The 23189-nt window shown below is 44.0% G+C and overlaps 1 protein-coding gene across 2 annotated transcripts in view; it reads left to right on the plus strand.

The window, feature by feature from the left end:
• LOC137347760 (endoplasmic reticulum mannosyl-oligosaccharide 1,2-alpha-mannosidase-like) overlaps positions 1 to 23189 on the plus strand; it is a 75206-nt gene that overhangs the window by 20411 nt on the left and 31606 nt on the right. For both annotated transcript variants that reach the window (XM_068012673.1, XM_068012674.1), the window contains exons 5-6: positions 6306 to 6463; positions 22316 to 22416. In XM_068012673.1, coding sequence (XP_067868774.1) covers positions 6306 to 6463; positions 22316 to 22416 — 259 coding nt within the window. The remainder of the gene's footprint in view (positions 1 to 6305; positions 6464 to 22315; positions 22417 to 23189) is intronic.

Here is a 23189-nt window from a genome sequence, read left to right on the forward strand (position 1 = left end):
TATTTCAACGTATTGGCCAATAAACAAAAATAGCGTGCAAAATGAAAAGTAAAAACTTCAGCATAATTACAATCTCGACAGATTGCTAACATAGAATGTTGATGGTGTACGGAATGCAAAAATTAGAACTTTGGCTATCACCTCATGCTTTTGACTAGTTTGGGCCCAGATTCTAGTTCAGACTAGTTACTCTCCCATCCTGTGTTGCCTCCCTGGTGCCAAGGTTAAGGATATCTCTTCTGGGTTGGAGAGGAACTTGGAGTGGGAGGTAAAAGATTCAGTTGTCGTGGTCCACGTAGGTACCAACGACGTAGGTAGGACTAGGGAAGAAGTTCTGCTGAGGGACTATGAGTAGCTCGGGGCCAAATTAAAAAGCAGAACCACAAAGGTGGTAATCTCCGGATTACTACCTGAGCCACGTGCAAATTGGCATAGGGTAAATAAGATTAGAGAGGTAAATGTGTGGCTCAAAGATTGGTGTGGGAGAAATGGGTTCCGATTCATGGGACACTGGCACCAGTACTGGGGAAAGAGAGAGCTGTTCCGTTGGGATGGGCTTCACTTGAGCCATGCTGGGACCAGTGTCCTGACGAATCGTATAACTAGGATTGTAGTTAAGGCTTTAAACTAAATAGTAGGGGGTGGGTTCAATTGAAGAAAAGTTTAAAAAGTCGAAAAGTAACGAGAGAGCAGAGGTGCAGGATAGTGAAGGAGCGTACATTAATCAGAGAGTGACAGGAAAGGACAGAGAATACAAGCACAAGAGTACAGCAGAAATTAGCACCAGAGTAGGTAAAAATGGTAAAAAGTCAAAGCTTTAGGCTCTTTATCTGAATGCATGTAACATTTGTAATAAGATAGGTGAGCTGACTGTACAGATAGCTATCGAATCATATTCATTTATTTCTATCATGGAGATGTGGTTGCAAGATGACCAGACTGGAATCTTAATGTTCAAGAATATTTGACCTTCCAGAAGAATATGCAGAAAGGAAAAGGAGGTGGGGTAGCTTTGTTATTAAAGGAAGGGATCAGTGCAGTTGTGAGTAATGATATAGGTGTAAGAGATCGTGATGTAGAATCAGTTTGGGTGGAAATAAGGAATAGCAAGGGAAAGAAATCACGGGTGGGAGTGGTTGATGGTCGGCACAGACTCGGTGGGCCGAAGGGCCTGTTTCAGTGCTGTATCTCTAAAACTAAAAAACTAAAACTATAGGCCCCGAAGTGTAGCCTCTCTGTAGGACAAGGTATTAATCAGGAAATAATGGAGGCGTGTAAGAAGGGCACTGCAATTATCATGGGTGATTTTAATCTGCATATAGACTGGACAAGTCAAGTTGGCAAGGCCCGCATCCAAGGGTTTTAAAAGAAATGGCTGCAGAGATAGTGGAGGCATTGGTCATAATATACCAAAACTCACTGGATTCTGGTAGCGTACCAGCGGATTGGAAAACTGCTGATGTGACACCCCTATTCAAGAAAGGAGGGCGATAGAAAGCAGGAAACTACAGACCAGTTAGCTTAACATCAGTCATTGGGAAAATGCTAGAGTCCATTATTAAGGAAGAAATAGCAGGACATTTAGAAAAACATAATAAATCAAACAGAGTCAACATGATTTTATGAAAGGGAAATCATGTTTGACAAATTTGTTAGAGTTCTTTGAGGATATAACAAGCAGAGAGGATAAAGGGGAACTGGTAGATGTTGTATATTTGGATTTTCAGAAGGCATTTGATAAGGTGCTACATAAAAGGTTATTGCACAAAATAAGAACTTTTGATATTGGGGGTAATGTGTTGGCATGGATTGAGGAATGGCTAACACACAGAAGGCAGAGAGTCGGGATCAATGGGTCTTTTTCAGGTTTGAACGACGTAACTAGTGGGGTGCCACAAGGATTGGTCCTAGGGTCTCAACTATTTACTATCTATATTAATGACTTCGAGGAAGGGACAGAGTGTAGTGTATCCAAATTTGCTGACTATACAAAAATAGGTGGAAAGGCATGTTGTGATGAGGACACAAAAAATCTGCAAAGGGATATAGATAGGTTAAGTGAGTGGGCAAAAACTTGGCAGATGGAGTTCAATGTGGGAAAGTGTGAGGTCATCCACTTTGGTAGGAAGAATAAAAAGGCAGACTCTTATTTAGATGGAGAAAGACTGCAAAATACTGCAGTACAGAGGGATCTGGGTGTTCTTGTACATGAAACACAAAGTTAGCATGCAAGTGCAGCAAGTAATTAGAAAGGCAAATGGAAATTTGGCCTTTATTGCTAGGGGGTTAGAGTTTAAAAATAGGGAAGTCTTGTTACAACTGTACAGGGTGTTGGTGAGGCCACACCTGGAGTACTGCGTACAGTTTTGGTCACCGCATTTAAGGAAGGATATACTAGCATATGAGGCAGTTCAGAAACGGTTTGGTGGGCTGATTCCTAGGATGAAGGGGTTGTCTTATCAAGAACGGCTAAACAGGTTAGGCCTTTATTCATTGGAGTTTAGAAGAATGAGAGATGATCTTATAGAAACATATAAGATTTAAGGGGGCTTGACAGGGTAGATGTTGAGAAGATGTTTCCACTCGTGGGGGAATCTTGAACGAGGGGACATAGTTACAGAATAAGGGGACACTCATTTAAAACTGAGATACAAAGGAATTTCTTCTCTGAGGGTGGTGAATGTCTGGAATTCTCTGCTTCAGAGAGTTGTGGACGCTGGGTCACTAAATGTATTTAAGGAGGAGGTAGATAGATTTTTGAAATCTCGGGGAGTCGATGGTTAGGCAGAGCAGGCCCTAAAGAGGAGTTGAAGTCTGGCTCAGATCAGCCATGACCTTACTGAATGGTGGGGCAGGCTTGAGGGGCTGAATGGCCTACTCCTCCTATTTCTTATGTTCTTCAGCTTTACTTCAAAGAGTCGGCACTCTGTTAATATTTAATGTTTAATTTTTAATTCTGATCTTTTCAGGCTCAGAATGTAGTTTTGGGTGGGAGACTTCAATGTTTATCACCAAGTGGCTTGGCAGCACCACTACTGACCGAGCTGGCCAAGTCCTGGTGGACACAGCAGATAGCCTGAGCCTGTGGCAGGTAGTGAGGGACTGCTTGACCTCATTCTCACCAATCAACCCATCTCAGATGACTGTCTCCCTGAGAGTGTTGGTAGGAGTGACACTCGCACAGTTCTGTTGTCACACTGAGGGCACCTTCCTTCATGTTGTTCAGGACTACCACCGTGCTAAATAGGATAGATTCAGAACAGATCCAGCAGCTCAAGACTGGGCGTCCACGAGGCACTGTGGACCGTCGGCAGCAGCAGAATTGTCTTCCACAATCTGTAACCTCATGGCCGGGCATATGCCTCGCTCTATTACCATCAAGCTAGGGGATCAGCTCTGGTTCAAGGAGGAGTATAAAACATGCCAGGAACAACACCAGGCATACCTTAAAAAAAAAAATTAGGTGCCAGTCTGGTGAAGCGATAAAACAGGATTACATGCATGCTAAACAGTGGAAGCAGCATGCTATAGACTGAGCTAAGTGATTCCACAACCAACAGATCAGATTCAAAGGCTGCAGTCCGGCGACATCCAGTCATGAATGGTGGGTGACAATTAAATAGCTAATGGGAGGAGGGAGCTCTATGAACATCCCTGTCCTCCAATGATGGCAGAGCCAGCAGGTGATGCAAAAGATAAGGCTGAAGCATTTGCAACTATCAATGGCCAGAAGTGCCAAGTGGATGATCCATTTCGGCACCTCCTGAGGTCCCCACTGTTACAGAAACCAGTTTTCAGCCAATTTGATTCACTCCACGTGATGTCAAGAAACAGATGATTTGCACTGCTTAAGAGCAAAGGCTTTGGGTCTTGACAACTTCCCAGATGTAATGCTGAAGACCTGTGTTCCAGAAGTACCCGCGCCCCAAGCCAAACTGTTCCAGTACAACTTCAACACTGGTATCTACCCAATGAAGTGGAAAATTTCCCAGATGTGTGCTGTCGCAAAAAGGACAAATCCAGTCCAGCCAATTACCACCCCTTCAGTCGACTCTCAAGCCAAGTAATAGAAAGTGTCATCGACCGTGCTATCAAACAGCACTTACTCACCAGCAACATGCTTATTAAAATACAGTTTGGCTTCCACCAGGACTACTCAGCTCCCAACCTCAGGACAGCTTGGCCCAAGCACAAATAAAGGAACTAAATTCTAGAGGTGTGGTGAGAGCGACTGCTCTTGTCACCAAGGCGCATGTGACCGAGTTTGGGATCAAAGAATCCTAGTAAAATTCAAGTAAATGGAAGTTGGGGAAAACTCTCCACTGGTTGGTCTCATACCTAACAAAGATGATGATTGTGGTTGTTGGAGGCCATTCATCTCAGTGCCAGGACATCGCTGCAGGAGTTCTTAAGGGTACTGTCCTAGGCTCCACCATCTTCAGCTGCTTCGTCAATGACCTTCCCTCCATCATAAGGTCAGCAGTGGTCATGTTCGCTGGTTGCACAATGTTTAGCACCATTCGCTGACTCCTCAGATATTGAAGCAATCTATGCCCACATGCAGCAAGATCTGGACAGCATTCAGGCTTGAGCTGATAAGTGACAAGTAACATTCACACCACACAAGTGCCAGGTAATGACCATCTTCAACAAGAGAGTATCTCACCACCTCTCAACATTTAACTGCTTTACCATCGAGAATCCCCCACCATCAACATCCTGGGGGTGGGTGGTGGTGGTCACCATTGACCAGAAACATTATTGAAACAGCCATATAAATACTGTGGCTATAAGAGCTGGTCAGAGGCTGGGAATTCTGTGACTAGTGACTCACCCAACTCCTGTCCACCATCTATAAGGCAGAAATCAGGAGTGTGATGCAATACTGTCCACTTGCCTGGATGAGTGCTGCTGCAACAACACTCTCAAGAAGCTTGGCAGTATCCCAGACAAAACAGCCCACGTGATTGGCACCCCATGCACTCCCTCCACTATTGGCACACAGTCACAGCAGTGTGCACCATCTACAAGATGCACTCCAGCAACTCGCCAGGGCTTCTTTGACAACGCCTCCCAAACCTGTGACCTCTACTGCCTAGCAGAACAGCAGCAGCAGACACATGGAATACCACCACCTGCAAGTTCCTCTCCAAGTCGCACACCATCCTTACTTGCAAATATATTGCTGTTCCTTCTTCATTGCTGGGTTAAAATCCTGGAACTCCCTATCTAACAGTATCTCCATCACACAAGCTGCAGCGGTTCGTGAAAGCAGCTCACCACTATGTTCTCGAAGACAATTAGAGATGGCTAATAAATGCTGGCTTTGCCAGTGATGCTAACATCATGAAAGGAAAAAAGAATTAGATGTTTTCCACAGTTATAGTTTGCTTTTGGCAACTTCCCTGTTGCTTAATATTCTGCCAAACATATGGGCATACTGTGATGGCGTCCGTGGTTGCAAAGCTTGTTTTCTTTTTAAAGATCCTAACTGAGCGGGGAACGAGAACTGAAATAGAGCCCAGAACTGAAACAGAAATAGAAACCAAAACTGAAACAGAAGCTGGAAAAACAACCTCAGGTTTCTGGGGAAACTGACATGGTTAGAACCAGATAAAAGGAGGCAGAGTCCTCCCCAGATCAAGTAGATGTGACAGATCAGGCAGGAGTGGAGTGCTGGCAATCAGAAGAAAGTGAAAACTGAATTCAGGAGCTGTTTCTGTTACTTAAAGTAGCTGACTGACTAGACCTGGCCATACAGTGCAGAGGTTGTTACTGAAGGACTCTGATAAAGGGAAGACTGGTAAATCCACACCATCAAGCCTGTTGTGAGCAGAGCTGAGGAGGTTTTGGAGAAGTGAGCGTTCTGGAGTTCAGATGGTTTTGGTTTGAGTGTTAAAGTAAAATTTATAAAAGTGAAATCTTGTCCATTTTGGTTTGGTTTCCTAAATTGGAGTTAATTGGTGGATTTGATTCTCTTCGTTTGTTGGTCTCCATGAGGGTCATAGCAATACATACATTACTTTATTTAGATTAATATAAACAAGAAATATATTTGTATGGCAATGTAACAGTTGTCAGTGTGTTAAATGCTGAAACTTTTCCTCAATCTTTCTTTAGGAACACCAAACACTATTGTAATCATAAATTTCATTTTTTTAACCAATGAAAGGTATATTGTTTCATGGGTTGTACAGGGCTGGTGAGATCCACCAAGTTGCAGAGTACTTTTCATTTTTATTACAAATAAAGTGCTATATGGATTATTTTAGTCTATCTTTAACTAACGGTATGTTTTAATCCAGAAACCCAGAAGACCAAATCTGAATAAGCGAGGACCGCCATTTTTGCAGAAGAGATTGTCGAAGAAAGAAAACACACAGGAACCCAAAATCAATAAGGAAGAAAATGAAGCTGAAGCCATACCTAATGACAAGGATGAGGGGAAAGATAATGTGATCAGGTACTCGATGAATGCTACCCTACCAACACTTTCATTGGTGTCCTTCAAGGTGCATATTCTCCATTTTCACAATCTTAAGTCCTTTCACAGTGGAATGTCTGAATCACTACATCTTGATACCCATGCCTTTCTATGGAACAATAAAAATATTGTACTTTTGTTTTTTTCCATTCTTCAACACTTGTTTTTCTTTCATGTCTTCGGCAAGCATAGCAATAGCTGCTATCTCTTACCTTTTAATAGCTCTATATTTTGTCATTGTTAGCCTTCTGGGCTTTACTATCTCCTCTAACCTCCACTATTGCTAAAGCTGCCTTCCAAAGGTTGGTTTTCCTCTTCTGTGAAAAATATTTTCCATTCAAAAGCTCTCGGCTGTTTTTATAAAGTGCAAGTTCTTCTAAAACTTGTACATCTGAGGAAGCCCTTCTAACACTTCCCTCGTGCTCCTGGACAGGGCATAATCAGTGGGCACACTTTGTTTTGGTTTTTTGAAAAGTCTTGAAGCTGGAGTACAAAATTATATTTTATAAGCTTGCCTTCACGTGCAGCTTTCTCATGTCAGACACCCATGCTTGATGATTGTTGACCGCAAGTGCATCTGTGCTTCAATTTCCCCTCTCCCATTCCCACCTTGTGTACCTGTGATTTTTCTCACTGCAATCATCTATAATTTGTTTTCCCTCTCCTCATCTGTCACTGTGTATTTTCTTTCTCTCTCCCTTTTCTCATCCCCAACCCTCCTGTCCTACTCGCTCTCTCTTGCCTCTTATCTAAGGTTCTACTGTACTGTGACACAGTAAGCTGAATTCTGCAGGATATCTAGGCTTTAGCTACAATTGGATATCCCTCTTGCTTAATACCATAAGTAATGTCATACTCATTATGTCTGTTTTCATTGGGAATAAATAAAATGATTCCGAGGTTATGATAATTGAGTGGATCTGTTGGAAACAATTAATTCGGATATGTATTTATGTCACTCAGATACAGGCTTGTTTATTTCAACAGATGCAAGCTTTGAATGGTGTACATAATGCCATATATGCATAAAACAAAGATCAGTTCAGTTTAATTACGAAGTGTTGAATATTTTTGATTTTTTTGCATTGAGCAGGACAGTTGTGCAAAGGATAATAAGTGTTAAGCATCCACGCACTGACATCTTAATTGTGCATGGGCTAGTTGCATAATAAGTAAACAGCTATTGTACTTTTCTGGTGAGAAAGCAGGGAAGGTGAGACTGACTATCAATAACATGCTTGTTGGTCCGTGTGACCTTTTACTTACTGTTCCCTGTTCTGAATTACTTGTTACCAAATAGGCCACAGATTTTGAAAAGTCCCCCAAGTGCTCTATATTTTATGTGACAGCTATCTTTAAGGTATCAAACAAGATAGCCAATTGGTGGCCTTTTTAAGGCGAACCTGTACCACTTTTCGCATGTTGAAATGTACTTTTTTTTAATAAAGTTAGCAAGAACATACAAGTACAAAACAATAAACGTTGCATGAACTTTGTTCTATTGTTCTTTCCAAACTGTAAAGCCATGCTGCTGAATTCCTACAGATTGCACAATTCCCTGCTCTAACGTATTCTATCCTGGTCCATCAAAAATGTGGTAATCCTCATCGTCCTTTAACTTTGTCTTGTTCTACAATCCTTAGACTTTTAAGATCCAATCTTAGTGTCTCACCTAATCCCTATTCTCAGATTTATTTTTGTATTTTTTTACTTTTTTTAATCCTGGTATTCTGGGTGCGACCCTCCAATTGAAAAGAAAACTTGAATGATTCTGCTAGTTATGAAATATGCAAATTATATTTTTGAAGTGCTTCCAGCATGATTGCACCTGTTTGTAGAAGCTGAAGTATTTTGTCAACCCAAGATTACAATACTTTCATTCTCCACATCATACCCGACTTTGTGATGCTTTATTTCCTTCTTCGCATACTGGGCTGAATTTTACTGGCCCCTCGACGCTGTGGGTCGTGGTGTGGGGGCCGGAAAAATTCTGCGGGGAAAGGCCAGCCTCCACCCCGACGTAGAGAAAGGGACTGCCGCAAATTACCTGTGGCGGGGGGACCTCAGTGCGGGACCCTCACCGCAGACCGGCGGCACCCCAATTAGAATATGTAAAACCGTACTTGCCTCTGCAGATTATGTCGCTTGCCGCCACTTCCGGATTTTACTTTGAACAGGCGGCCTACATGTGCTGTCCCGTTCACGAACTGAAAAGCCGTCGGGTCATCGGAGGCAGAAGGTTTCGCAGGGGTCCACTCTGCATACTGGAAGGGAGGAGGGGCAGTGGATTACAGGGGTCTCAGCTCTGCATTCTTAGTGAGGAGGGAGAGGGTCTGGGATTACTGCAGGGAAAGCTCTGCAGGCATGAAGGGAGGTACTGTGAACGCTCTGTTTGTTTGTGTTTATGAAGAAACAGTGGCACTCAAGTCACCCGCTTGGGGAGGGTGCCAGAAAGCGTAGGAGCAGTGTTACATGGATGGTGGGGGCAATTGATACAGCTGGTAGGATCTTGATGTGGTCATGCTGTGCCACTGAGTGGCCAAGATGGGCAATGCCGTGGCACGCCACATAGTTGCTCAGTGAAAGCACCGGATGTACCCGTCAACACCAATCCCTGTCCGGTTAGGAACCTTCGAATACATGAAGGGTTTAACTTTAACACATGGAAATAGGTATGGCTCATCCTACATTGTGTGTTCCTCTGCTCTTGAGGATCTGTGCGCGCCAGAGGCAATACTAACAGGCAGGTGTGATCCATGTAGAGGTCCCCGGTCATGAGCAGCAGCTCCCAAGGGGAGCTTGCCATTACGATTCCGAAGAAGGGTCACTGACCTGAAACGTTAACTCTGCTTCTCTTTCCACAGATGCTGCCAGACCTGCTGAGTGATTCCAGCATTTCTTGTTTTACGATTGCTGTGCATCTATAGGCCCCAGATGACTTGCCATCAGATGTCAAAGCACAAGCATCGGAGGCGCTTGTGCATGTAGAGAGGGGGTAACACGTCTCTGTGCCCTGTTCAAAGATGACCTGCAGCCCAAGAGCTTCGGTAGACATCCTATGCCTGCAGTCCTCAGTGGCACCGGTTCCTAAGTTTGACGCCTATGCAGCTTTTCAGGGGCCACCAGAGACCATTGTGGAGTCACACAGTCAGCAGTGCACCACTGCATCAGGGATGTCACCAATGCCCTGCACTGGAGGGCCAGTGAGTATGTCTGCTTCAGGACAGACTCAGCCAGGCCCAGAGGGTCATCTGTTTCAGCACCATTGCTGGAGAACCATAGGTTTTAATGTTCATGGACTGCACACACGTGGCCATCAGGCCTCCCACCAGGCTACCACTTGCAGACGTCACCATTAAAGGAATCCTCTTGATCTAGGTGAAGCTGGTATGCCGGCGATATTTCATGTAAATCTGCCTGTTTCTCAGGCAGCTGCCATGACACCTGGGTCCTGCGCCAGTCCCAGCTGCCACTGCTATTCACTGAACTGGCTCAGATGGCGGAGTGGCTTCTTGGGGACCAGAGCTATCCCTTGCAGATATGGCTCCTGACCCCACCACTGCAGCAGAAGAGAGATACAATGCCAGCCGCTGAGCTACAAGAGCCACCATTGAGCAGGCGATCAGCATGCTGAAAGAGTGCTTCCAATGCCTGGATGAATTGGATGATGCCCTGTACTAAAGGCTGAAAAGGCCAGCTCCGTTCTTTGCTGCTAGCTGTGCTGTGCACAACTAGCCTCCCAATAGGGGCCAAGCCTGGCATCATGATCAGAGACGTCAACAAGATTCCTCCTCAGACTATGAGGATGCTGAGGACCTACAACCTGAAGGGCGCATGGGAGGGCAGATGGCACCCAGGCTCCGCACGCAGGGCTAGCAGTGAGCTAAGGATGTATGGCAGTTGCTTATCAGACAAAGGCTCTCTGTTCCATAGGAGCCGACATGAGCTCTGTAAGCCACACATCACCCTCGCTCACCTGCTGTGCACCAGTCCACATCTGCAGCATCCCTGTGTAAACCATTAGAGGCAGCAGCTGATTGAGCTAATGTCATGTTACTGCATCCGTGGAGATGCTCATGAGCAATGGTGGCATGGCAATGATATTGCATATGTTAACTCTGCTGAAGGGCCAATGGTGCAAAGGGATGTGACATTGGTGACACATGCTGACACACATCATTCACACAGAGAAAAGGACATATGTTGGTGAGGAACATTTAGTGAAAGACATATTTACATTCCTATGACACCCTTGCATTCCCATTTATGTCACTGTGTTCTCTGTAAATGCTTGCAAGTGCCCCTTCTCAGTGCAACCTCTGCGCTAGGAGCCTGACTGGAGGAAGGCTGCTGATCTGATTGCCCTTTGGCTGTGGATGACTTTGGTGCTTGTACCCTGTGCACACAAGGGCTAGCGAGCTCTGGCTGGCTGGAGGAGTGCTCGTTCATCCCCTTCTGGCATTGCACCCTTTGACGCCACATGGCCCTATGGCTACTCACCTCCTTTGCCATCTCCAGCCAGACTGCCTTGTTCAGGTGGGAGGGCTTCTTCTTATCATCGCTGGTGAAAATAACCTCCCGCCTTGCCTGCACAGCCTGGAGGAAAGTGAGCAGGGAGTCTTCGCTGCACTGTTGGGGCCACCCCTAGAGCAGCCCTCTGCCATCCTCGGCTTTTGGTGTGGTCCTTTAAATGCAAAAGTGACTCCACAGTGTAACTGGTCTAACTTCTAGCTGCAAAGTTTGTCTTGCACATGTTTGAAAACCAGTGCAGGATTAGTGAGGAAATCTTCAGCAGCTGATCATATTTATTGGTGTAATATTTCTAGTTAGCCATGCAGCTAGAACATGAACATATTTTCCTGTTTTTAACAAAGATTGTTTAATTGCTGTTGCATGTATTTTCACAACATTTGGCAAAGAAATTAATACAGATTCCAAATGCATATTGGTCTGTGGCTTTTCACAGTCCAATGATTAGAAGCCCATAGTTTGTAAATATTCTTCAGTTTTGGTTTATATCTGTTGTGTATTTGCCTTTTGTGGTACATTTAAATCTCTAGTCCTGGAATGTGCCAAATTAAGATTATTCACCCAGGTGTGCACAAGAAGCAATGTGACACTTGAGTGGAAGAGGATTGCAACTTCACAGGAAACTGGGACACAGGGTAAGTATGTGGCAGCAAAGCAGAAAGTGCTGGGAAAACTCAGCAGGTCAGGAAGAATCTGTGGAGAGAGAAGCAGAGTTAACTTTCAGGTCTGTGAACTTGGTCAAGTGAACTTTGCTTCTCTCTCCACAGATGCTGCCCGACCTGCTGAGTTTCTCCAGCACTTTCTGCTTTGCCAGATTGACAGCAGCCCCACTCTTCAACAGTGAGCTAAGTATTTCTTTGACAGCTGTCAGGAAGCAGGTGCTGGGGTGCTTTAAATGGGGCCCCAGCACCTGCTGCACAGCTCGGCTCAGTGCAGTGATGCTAATGAGGCCCCTTTTGAAATATTGCGGGGGCTCCCCGGTGGCTGCTGAATGCGGGCACCCTGCCGGAATAAAATTCAGCCCACTGTCTTTTGTGATCGCTCAGATTTTAAGAGTGGGTGTTATTTTAATCAGTTGGAGAATTAGAGGCTATATTTAAAGTTTTGCATCAATTTCAGTGAAAAAGATATAAGCACAACAGGATTTCATACTTGAGGCTTTTTTGCAATAAATTAATAAATGGAGGAAAATGCAACTCTTGGTATTTAAATGGTGCTTAACTCTAATAAAGGGTTAGTGAGAACCATAGTTGAAGCAATGTTTCTTACAGGAGGAAATATTCTAGTCTTCTTTGACCTCCTTATCTCGAGAGACAATGGATACGCGCCTGGAGGTGGTCAGTGGTGTGTGAAGCAGCGCCTGGAGTGGCTATAAAGGCCAATTCTAGAGTGACAGGCTCTTCCACAGGTGCTGCAGAGAAATTTGTTTGTCGGGGCTGTTGCACAGTTGGCTCTCCCCTTGCGCCTGTCTTTTTTCCTGCCAACTACTAAGTCTCTTCGACTCGCCACATTTTAGCCCCGTCTTTATGGCTGCCCGCCAGCTCTGGCGAACGCTGGCAACTGACTCCCACAACTTGTGATCAATGTCACAGGATTTCATGTCGCGTTTGCAGACGTCTTTAAAGCGGAGACGTGGACGGCCGGTGGGTCTGATACCAGTGGCGAGCTCGCTGTACAATGTGTCTTTGGGGATCCTGCCATCTTCCATGCGGTTCATATGGCCAAGTCATCTCAAGCGCCGCTGACTCAGTAGTGTGTATAAGCTGGGGATGTTGGCCGCCTCGAGGACTTGTGTGTTGGAGATACGGTCCTGCCACCTGATGCCAAGTATTCTCCGGAGGCAGCGAAGATGGAATGAATTGAGCCGTCGCTCTTGGCTGACATACGTTGTCCAGGCCTTGCTGCCATAGAGCAAGGTACTGAGGACACAGGCCTGATACACTTGGACTTTTGTGTTCCGTGTCAGTGCGCCATTTTCCCACACTCTCTTGGCCAGTCTGGACATAGCAGTGGAAGCCTTTCCCATGCGCTTGTTGATTTCTGCATCGAGACAGAGGTTACTGGTGATAGTTGAGCCTAGGTAGGTGAACTCTTGAACCACTTCCAGAGCGTGGTCACCAATATTGATGGATGGCGCATTTCTGACGTCCTGCCCCATGATGTTCGTTTTCTTGAGGCTGATGGTTAGGCCAAATTCATTGCAGGCAGCCGCAAACCTGTCGATGAGACTCTGCAGGCAGTCTTCAGTGTGAGATGTTAAAGCAGCATCGTCAGCAAAGAGGAGTTCCCTGATGAGGACTTTCCGTACTTTGGACTTTGCTCTTAGACGGGCAGGGTTGAACAACCTGCCCCCTGATCTTGTGTGGAGGAAAATTCCTTCTTCAGAGGACTTGAATGCATGTGAAAGCAGCAGGGAGAAGAAAATCCCAAAAAGTGTGGGTGCGAGAACACAGCCCTGTTTCATGGCACTCAGGATAGGAAAGGGCTCTGATGAGGAGCCACCATGTTGAATTGTGCCTTTCATATTATCATGGAATGAGGTGATGATACTTAGTAGCTTTGGTGGGCATCCAATCTTTTCTAGTAGTCTGAAGAGACCACGTCTGCTGACGAGGTCAAAGGCTTTGGTGAGATCAATGAAAGCAATGTAGAGGGGCATCTGTTGTTCACGGCATTTCTCCTGTTACATATTCTAGTTATGGACAGATGATTCCCAATAATTTTTGCTTCATTTTTCAATGTAGATTTTATTTTATTCTTTATTGGCCTTCATTACTGTTTCCTAAATTGACTAATTTGGCTCCAAGGGCATTGTGGGACATAACCATTTTGACCTTGTATCATTAAACTAACTAGATGAAATGAAAGGCATGATTTTGAGAATTTGGGAACCCTGAAGACTCCAATCAGTGGCCTATTGAGGCTTGTGCTCCCAAAACAAGTTGACAACTGTATGTAAATTGAGCTATTGAATCAAAGTTTTTATAAAGTCTATTAATTCAGTCATACAAAAGCAAAATACTGTGGATGCTGGAAATCTGAAATAAAAACAGAAAATGTTGGAAGCTTGCAGCAGATCTGGTAACATCGATGAAGTGAGAAACCGAGTTAATGTTTCAGTTCTGATGAAAGGTCACAGACCTGAAACGTTAACTCTGTTTCACAATTAATTCAGTCATTTGTCGCGCAAAACAAATTGAAAGATGCAACTTGAATTACGTAACATTAATACCATTTCAAAATGACAATTTAGTGCCTAAAAGTTTATTTAAATTGTAGGGACTAAATGAAGAGCAGACTGTAATCTTTATAAATGGGTTTCTGTGAAAACGATTGCTGACTCTGAGTGCTGAAATTTGTTCAGGATACTGTTTGGTGTTCTGTTTCATTTCCTGAAACATGTTTTTCCAGTTATTTTTTTTTCTCTTTGCCACTTAATTGGCCGTACCTTGTAATTTAATCTGGACAAAAATTTAACCTTGGTATTGCTCAGGAAAAATCAAGTATTCTCCAGTTTAACTTGTCTGCCTCAGTACATTTGTAAACAACCAAATTATGCTTTCAAAGACACCAATGACAGATTCATTCTTGTAAACCATAAAAGATGTAAAATTGGCAGCCAGTTGCAGAAAAACAATATCTGATTTTATGAATGTTTTGGCTAAGGAATACTGCAGGTTGTTTCATAGATTTGGAATCATAGAAACTTACAGTCCAGAAGGAGGCTTTTCGGCCCATCATGCCTGTGCTGGCTCTTTGAAAGAGCAATTGTGCTTCATGTCTCACCCCCACTTTCCGTTCCGTATCCCTATAACTTCCTCATCCACAAGTACCTGTCCAGCTCCCTTTTAAAATTATTTATGGAATCCACTTCCACAAGCTTTTCAGATCATGTTCCAGCTCCTGACAACCATCTAAATGAAAACATTTCTCCCCATCTCCCCTTTAGATTGTTCGCCAGTGATTTTAATTTTTATTTAAATCTATGATCTCTCGTGGTTGTCTACTCACCAGAGGAAATGTTTTTTCCTCTCTTTTTACTCTATAAAAACTTTTCATCATCTTGAAAACTTCTTTCAGGTCACTGCTTAACCTTCTCTGTTCCAAAGAGAAAAGCACCAGCTTTTCTAACCTCCTCATAACTGAAGTCTCTCATCCCTGGTAACATCCTGGTAAATCTCGTCTTTCTAAGGTCTTTACATCTTTCCTGTGGTGTAGTGCCTGGAATTGTCCACATTACGCCAGATGAAGCTTAGCCAGTGACTTATACAGTTTTGGCATGATCTCTTTCCTTTTAGATTCACCTCTAGTTATAAACCCATGAAACCCCTCATGGTTTTTTAACCACCTTATCAACTAGCCCTGCCACTTTTAAGGATTTGTGTATATGGACACCAAGGGCTTTTTGCTCATGTACACTTTTCAAAATCATGCTCTTCATAATATACTGTCTTCCCATATTAGTCCTCCCAAAGTGCATCACTTCAACTTCACCCTTCTCCATTTCGAAATACATCTGCTATGCTTCTCCTCATTTCAACGTCTTGGGCTGGATTTTAGAAGCTCGCTGCCGATCTCGGCGGTGAGTTTCAAAAATGGTGGTCCACCCGCACAGGCTGCATGTCGCAGAGCCGTTGTGTTATTCAGCGCGGCGGCTCATTTAAATGGCTGGGGCGGACCACCCACTCTGAAAGGGCGGGCAGTCTGTCCCCGGCACTGGCTTCAGCTGCCTTTACGCAGGCTCTGAAGCCATTTTTAAAGGGCTTTGAGCCCTATCCATACATTTAAATCTTTAAGGGGAAATGTGTTTTAAAAAGTTTAATTTATTGACCTAGCCCCTCTCCCAACCCCCCCCCCCCCCCAAGCAACCATACATTTAATTCCGTGCTCCCTCTTTTTCCCCCCCCCAACCAAAATACTTGCCTTGTGCACCTGACCTCCGCCCCCCCACAAGCAAAGGTCGCAAACTTTAATTTGTACCCCTTCCCACCATCCCCTACACCAATTGAGCCACTCTGATGCTGCTCATCACCATCCCGCACTACCCAGCAACTTACCTGCTCCCCCCTTCCCACCAGTGTCCTGCCTCGGATTCCTGGATGGGTATCCGAAGGCGTGGGAGTGCCGGTCACTGGCATCAATATCAGAGCGGGGCAGAAGGCAGAGGCGAGCAGGTAATTAATTAGTTCACTTACATTTATTTAAGTATGTCAGTTTGTCCCCCGTCACCGAGCCGCAATGGGGGGGTGGTGGGGGCGCCTTGAGGCCTCGCCGCCGCTGGCAATAGCGGCCTGAACCTTCATAGAGACCCATGGCGGGCCTCTGCTGGAGGCATTTTCTGGCTTCCCAACTTCGGGGAGGCTGTAAAATTCAGCCCCTTGTCTCTGCTCCTTTGATTTAGTCGAAATGTTCTCCAACATAAGGATTAAGGAACAAGTCAGGAACAATAAGGAACAAAAAAGGGGCAATCACACTGCTGGGAGTGTACTATAGACCCCCAAACAGTCAGAGGGATATAGAACAGATATGTAGGCAAATTTCAGAAGTGCAAGAACAATAGGGCAGTAATGGTAGGGGATTTTAACTACCCCAATATTAACTGGGATAGTTCTTAGTGTGAAAGGATTTGAGTCAGCAGAATTCATGAGGTACATTCAGGAGAACTTTTTTTGCCCAGTATGTAGCAAGTGCATCAAAAGAGGGTATAGTAATAGACTTAGTTTTAGGTAATGAAGTTGGGCAGGTGGAAGGAGTGGCAGTGGGAGAGCATTTAGGTGGTAGGGATCATAATTATGTTTTAACATAATTAATGAAAAGGACAGAGATAGAACAGGAGTTAGAGTTCTCAATTGGGGCAAGGCCAATTTTACTAAACTGAGGAGTGATTTAGCGAAAGTGGACTAGAAACAGCTACTTGAAGGTAAATCAGTGTCAGAACAGTGGAAGGCATTCAAAAGGGAGATTCAAGGTGTTCAGAGTAAACATGTTTCCACAAAGAAAAAGGGTGAGACGGCCAAATCTAGAGTCCCATGGATGTCCAGGAACTTACAGGGTAAGATGAGGCAGAAAAGGAAAGCTTGTGTCCGATACAGAGAACTCAATACTACAAAAAGCCGAGAGGAGTATAACAAGTAGAGGAGTGAAATCAAAAAGGAAATTAGGAAAGCAAAGAGAGGGCATGAAAGAATATTGGCAAGCAAAATCAGGGTGAACCCAAAGATGTTTTAGCAATCCATTAAGAGTAAGAGGATAACTAAGGAGAGAGTAGGGCCCATAAAGACCAAAAAGGTAACCTATGTGTAGGGGCAGAAGATGTTGGTATGGTTCTTAATGAATACTTTGTGTCTGTCTTCACAAAAGAGGGGGGCGGTGCAGATATTGTAGTTGAGGAGGAGGAGTGTGAAGTATTGGAAGTCTTAATGGGGTTAGCATCCTTGAAAGTTGATAAATCACCAAGGCCAGATGAAATGTCCCTAGGCTGTTCAAAGAAGCAAGAGAGGAATTAGCAGAAGGTCTGACTGTTATTTTCCAGTCCTCACTGGATGCTGGTGTGCTACCGAAGGATTGGAGAACTGCTAACATTGTACCTCTTTTTTAAAAAGGGAGCGAGGGATAGACTGATTGCAAGCCAGTCAGTCTGACCTCATAGTGGGCAAATTATTGGAATCTATTCTGAGAGACAGGATAACTGTCACTTAGAAAGGCACAGATGAATCAAGGATAGTCAGCATGGGATTTGTTAAGGGAAGAGCTTGTTTGGCCAACTTGATCGAATTTTTTGAAGAAGTGACAAGATAGATGAGGGTAGTGCAGTTGATATGGTCTACGTGGATTTTAGCAAGGCTTTTGACAAGGTCCCACATGGCAGACTGGTTAAAAAGAGATCCCATGGGATCCAGGGAAATGCAGCAAGGTGGATACAAAATTGGCTCAGTGGCAGGAAACAAAGGGTAATTGTTGACGGGTGTTTTAGCGACTGGAGGGCTCTTTCCAGTGGTGTTCCGCAGGGTCCCCTGCTTTTTGTGCTATACAACAACGATTTGGACGTAAATGTAGGGGGCATGATCAAGAAGTTTGCAGATGACACAAAGATTGGCTGTGTGGTAGGTAGCGAGGAGAATAGATGTAGATTGCAGGAAGATATTGATGGTCTGGTCAGATGGGCAGTGACAAATGGAATTCAACCTGGAGAAGTGTAAGGTAATGCATTTGGGGAGGTCAAACAAGACAAAGGAATACACGATTAATGGGGAAATACTGAGAAGTGTAGAGGAAGTGAGGGACCTTGGAGTGAATGTCCACCGATCCCTGAAGGTAGCAGGACAGGTCGATAAGGGATTAAGAAGACATATGGAATCCTTTCTTTTATAAGCTGAGATATAGAATATAAGGGCAGAGAGGTTATGGTAGAACTGTACAACTCATTGGTTCGGCCACAACTTGAGTACTGTGTGCAGTTCTGGTCACCTCATTACGGAAAGGATGTAATTGCACTAATTAGGGTACAGAGGAGATTTATGAGGATGTTGCCAGGACTGGAAAGGTGCAACTGTGGGGAAAAATTGGATAGGCTGGGGTTGTTCTCCGTGCAACAGAGAAGGCTGAGGGGAGTTCTGATTGAAATAAAAACCATGGAAAAATTACGGCACAGAAGGAGGCCATTCCTTCTTGTTGCGTCCGTGTTGGCTGAAATAAAAACTAGCCGCCCAATCTAATCCCACCTTCCAGCACCTGGTCCATAGTCTTGCTGGTTACAGCACTTCAGGTACATGTCCTTTTAAAAGAATTGAGGGTTTCTGCTTCCACCACCATTCCTGGCAGTGAATTCCAGACACCCACCACCCTCTGGGTGAAAAAGTTTTTCCTCGTGTCCCCTCTAATCCTCCTACCAATCACCTTAAATCTGTGCCCCCTGGTAATTGACCTCTCCGTTAGGGGAAACAGGTCCCTCCTGTCTACTTTACCGAGGCCCCCCATAATTTTGTACACCTCTACTAAGTCACCCCTCAGCTTCCTCTGTTCTAAGGAAAACAACCCTAGCCTAACCAATCTTTCCTCATAGCTGCAACTTTTAAGTCCTGGCTACATTCTTGTAAATCTCCTCTGTACTCTCTCCAGAGCAATTATGTCCTTTCTGTAAATTGGGGACCAGAACGGTGTGCATTGCTCCAACTGTGGCCTAACCAGTGTTTTATACAGTTTCAGCATTACATCCCTGCTTTTGAATTCTATACCTTGGGCAATAATGGAAAGCATTCCATATGCCTTCTTTACCACTCTATCTACCTGTCCTGCCACCTTCAGGGACCTGTGGACATGCACTCCAAGGTCTCTCACTTCTTCTACCCCTCTAAATATCCTCCCGTTTATTGTGTATTCCCTCGCTTTATTTTCCCTTCCCAAATGCATTACCTCACACTTTTCTGGATTGAATTCCATTTGCCACTTTTCTGCCCACTCGATCAAACCATTGATATCTTTCTGAAGTCTACAGCTATCCTCTTCACTATCAACTACACGGCCAATTTTTGTGTCATCAGCAAATTTCCCAGTCATGCTTCCCACATTTATATCTACCACAAACAGCAAGGGACCCAACACTGAGCCCTGTGGAGCGCCACTGGAAACAGCTTTCCATTCACAAAAACATCTGTTGACTGCTACCCTTTGTTTCCTGTCCCTGAGCCAATTCTGGATCCAACCTGCCACATTCCCCTGTATCCCATGGGCTTTCATTTTACTCACCAGTCTGCCGTGTGGGACCTTATCGAGTGCTTTACTAAAGTCCATGTAGACCACATCGACTGCATTACCCTCATCAATTCTTTTTACTTCCTCAAATAGCTCAATTAAGTTAGTAAGACATGACCTTCCCTTAACAAATCCATGCTGACTATCCCTGATTAATCTGTGCCTTTCTAAGTGTCAGTTTATCCTGTCCCTCAGAAATGATTCTAACAATTTACCCACCACCGAGGTCAGACTGACTGGCCTATAATTGTTTGGCCTATCCCTCGCACCCTTTTTAAACAATGGTACAACGTTCGTAGACCGCCAGTCCTCTCCTGTATCTAGTGAGGATTTGAAGATGATCCTCAGCGCATCCACTATTTCCTCTCTGGCTTCCTTTAACAACCTGGGATGCAATCCATTCAGCCCTGGCGATTTATCCACTTTTAAGGATGTCAGACCCTCTAATACTTCCTCTGTCATTATGCTTATCGTATCTAATATTTCACACTCCTCTTTAACTACAATGTCTACATCAGCACTCTCCTTTGTGAAGACAAAGATTAAAAAATACTCATTAAGAACCCGGTCCACATCTTTTGTATCCATACATAAGTTCCCTTCTACATCTCTAATAGTCCCTACCCTTTCCTTAGTTATCCTCTTGTTCTTAATGTGCTGATAAGACATCTTTTAGGTTTTCCTTGATTTTTTTACCTGCCAATAATTTTTCATGTCCTCGCTTTGCTTTTCTAATTTCCTTTTTTACTTCACCCCTGCACTTTCTATACTCCTGTAGGCTTTCTAAAGTATTAAGAATTAATACTTAAGTATCAAAATGTACAAAATTTTGAGGGGCCTGGATGGAGTGGAGGTGAAGGGTCTGTTCACCTTAGCGGAGAGGTCAGTGACTAGAGGGCATAGATTTAAAGTGATTGGTAGAAAAATTAGAGGGGAGATGAGGAAAAACTTTTTCTCCCAGAGGGTGGTGGGGGTCTGGAACTCACTGCCTGAAAGGGTAGTTGAGGCAGAAACCCTTAACTCATTCAAAAGGAGTCTGAATATGTACCTGAAGTGCCATAATCGGCAGGGCTATGGACCAAATGCTGGAAGGTGGGATTAGAATATGTAGAATATATATTATATTTATTATATTAGAATATGTGGATTGTTTTTCGGCTGGCACAGACATGATGGGCCAAGTGACCTCTCTCTGTTAAACTTTCTATGATTCTAGCAGGGCTACTAAACTTCTCAACAAGAACATTGGTTCTGGCTCTGTTCAGTTGCAACCTGTCCATCTTATACAGGTGCCCCTTCCCTAGAACCTATCCCAATGCCCCAAGAATTTGAAACCCTCCCATCTGCACTACTTCTACAATCATGCATTTACCTGCACTATCTTCCTGTTCTATACTCACTAGCATGTGGCACTGGGAGTAATCCTGACATTACTACCTTTGGCGTCCTGTCGTTTCATCTCTTTCCAAGCTCCTAAAATACTGTCTGAAGGACCTCAACACTTTTTTTCTACCTAAGTAAGTAATTTTTTTCAACATGGACCATGACTTCTGGCTGTTCCCCCTTCCCTTTTGCAGAATATTTTGCACCTGCTGAGTGATATCTTTACCCTGATACCAGAGAGGCAACATACTATTTGGGAATCATGTTTGTCATTGCAGAAATGGCTGTCTATACCCCTAACTAGCGAATTCCCTAGGACTTTTCTACACTTCTTCCCGTATGCAGTTAAATCTCCCGTGTTGCTGGGGGTTTGATTTTTGCTGCATTCCTCCCAAGCTGTTGTTAGCCTCCCCGGTATTCAAAACTGAAAACTGGTTAGCGAGTGCCACTTGTTCAGGGGAATTCCTGCTCGACATGTGTCTTCCTCCTACCCTGTCTTGTGGACATGTACTCCCTCACCAGCTGCATCATCTGTGTCAGTAGGGTGACCACCTTCTGGAACGTATAATCCAGGGAGGACTCAGATTCTTGGATGCAATGCTGTGCGGTCAGCCACTCAGCAAGCACCGAAACTGGGAGGTTGAGCTCAAGCAACAGGTATCACTTCCTGCATATGTGGTTATCCAGGACGCATGAAGTGTCTTGGAATTCCCATATAGAACAGGCTGCGCATGCAATGGGGCCTTGCTGGCCTGCCATGGCACTCAATCCACTGTCTTCTAAATCACTGAGATCCCGACCACTAAAATACTCGACATTGAGCGCTCAAAATCTAAGACATTGAGAAACTGACATGTAAAAGACTGAGATAATAAAATAGTTAACCAAAAACAGTGGAATTGTTATCTTAGCCATCTAAAACACAATGGTAACCCATCAATTGAGTAATCAAGAACAGTAAAGAAAAACAATTTAAGAAACTAACAGTTACTTAGCTACCTACCAATCTGCTCCAACGTTGCTTTTGAGTTTCATTCTCAGTGTTGCATGTTCAACTCGTGCTCTAATCCAGACTTTTGGTTCTTGCACTTTTTCCCCTGAGGCCTACTCTCTGCGCTTTCACATGAAAACCATCTATTTAACTAACTATAATTTCTTTACTTGCAGTTGGCGTGGAATGAAGATTGAACCTGAACAAGTTACAGCGGCTTTACCTGACACAAACAAAGAGCCAGTGCCAAATGAAAATGCAAACATCAAAGAGCCAGGTAGCATGCCCGTGTAAGGTGTACTCATACTGGTTGTCAAAGCTTTTCACTCTAACGTGGTTATATTCAACAATTTAATAAGCAGCAACAGGCAACTGGGGAATTGAGGTCAGTCTGAAGCGTTCTAAGCTTTCGGTTAGCTGTCATTGATCACTGCTATTTAGCTACGTTCTCTGCTAAATAGGTTTCAGATTGGATAGTTTCAACACCTTCTAGATAAATTTGGAATCCTAAGAAGTTGGATTGGCAAAAAAACTGTCACAGTGATCAGCTAATGACTCTTTGTTCTTTGTCTGGATTAATCTTCTTGCACTCTGGCTGTTAATGAGGTTTGAATGCTGTATTCTGCTGTGAGGCATGCATTTGTTCATTTTATATAACTGTGGCTAAGGAAAACACTTGTTTTCTAGGAAAAAAATTAAATTTTCTGAGCTGATCTCTTTCAATTCCTCTCAGTGGAGATGTTCACCACTCATGTATCCTAACATCCTTGCCTTTGCAACACCAGAGCCTCCGATTCACCGTAGCCACCATCACAGATGTACTAGTGATATCCTCGGTTAAACTAACTGGTATTTTTAGCTTTTTGTGCCCTTTCGTCATTTCATTTTCTAGAAAATCAGCACCTGATTTTCTCTCCAGTTAATTTCTATGAAGTGGACTGTGCCTTGTGTCATCTCTGGAAGATGAGTCCTTTCATGCTGTCATCTGGACCTAGAACATCACAGCAGTAGATAGATAATTATCTTGTTGCTAATTTGAATATTAATAAA

Source organism: Heterodontus francisci, chromosome 32 (genome assembly GCF_036365525.1).
Source record: "Heterodontus francisci isolate sHetFra1 chromosome 32, sHetFra1.hap1, whole genome shotgun sequence".
NCBI classification, from domain to species: domain Eukaryota; kingdom Metazoa; phylum Chordata; class Chondrichthyes; order Heterodontiformes; family Heterodontidae; genus Heterodontus; species Heterodontus francisci.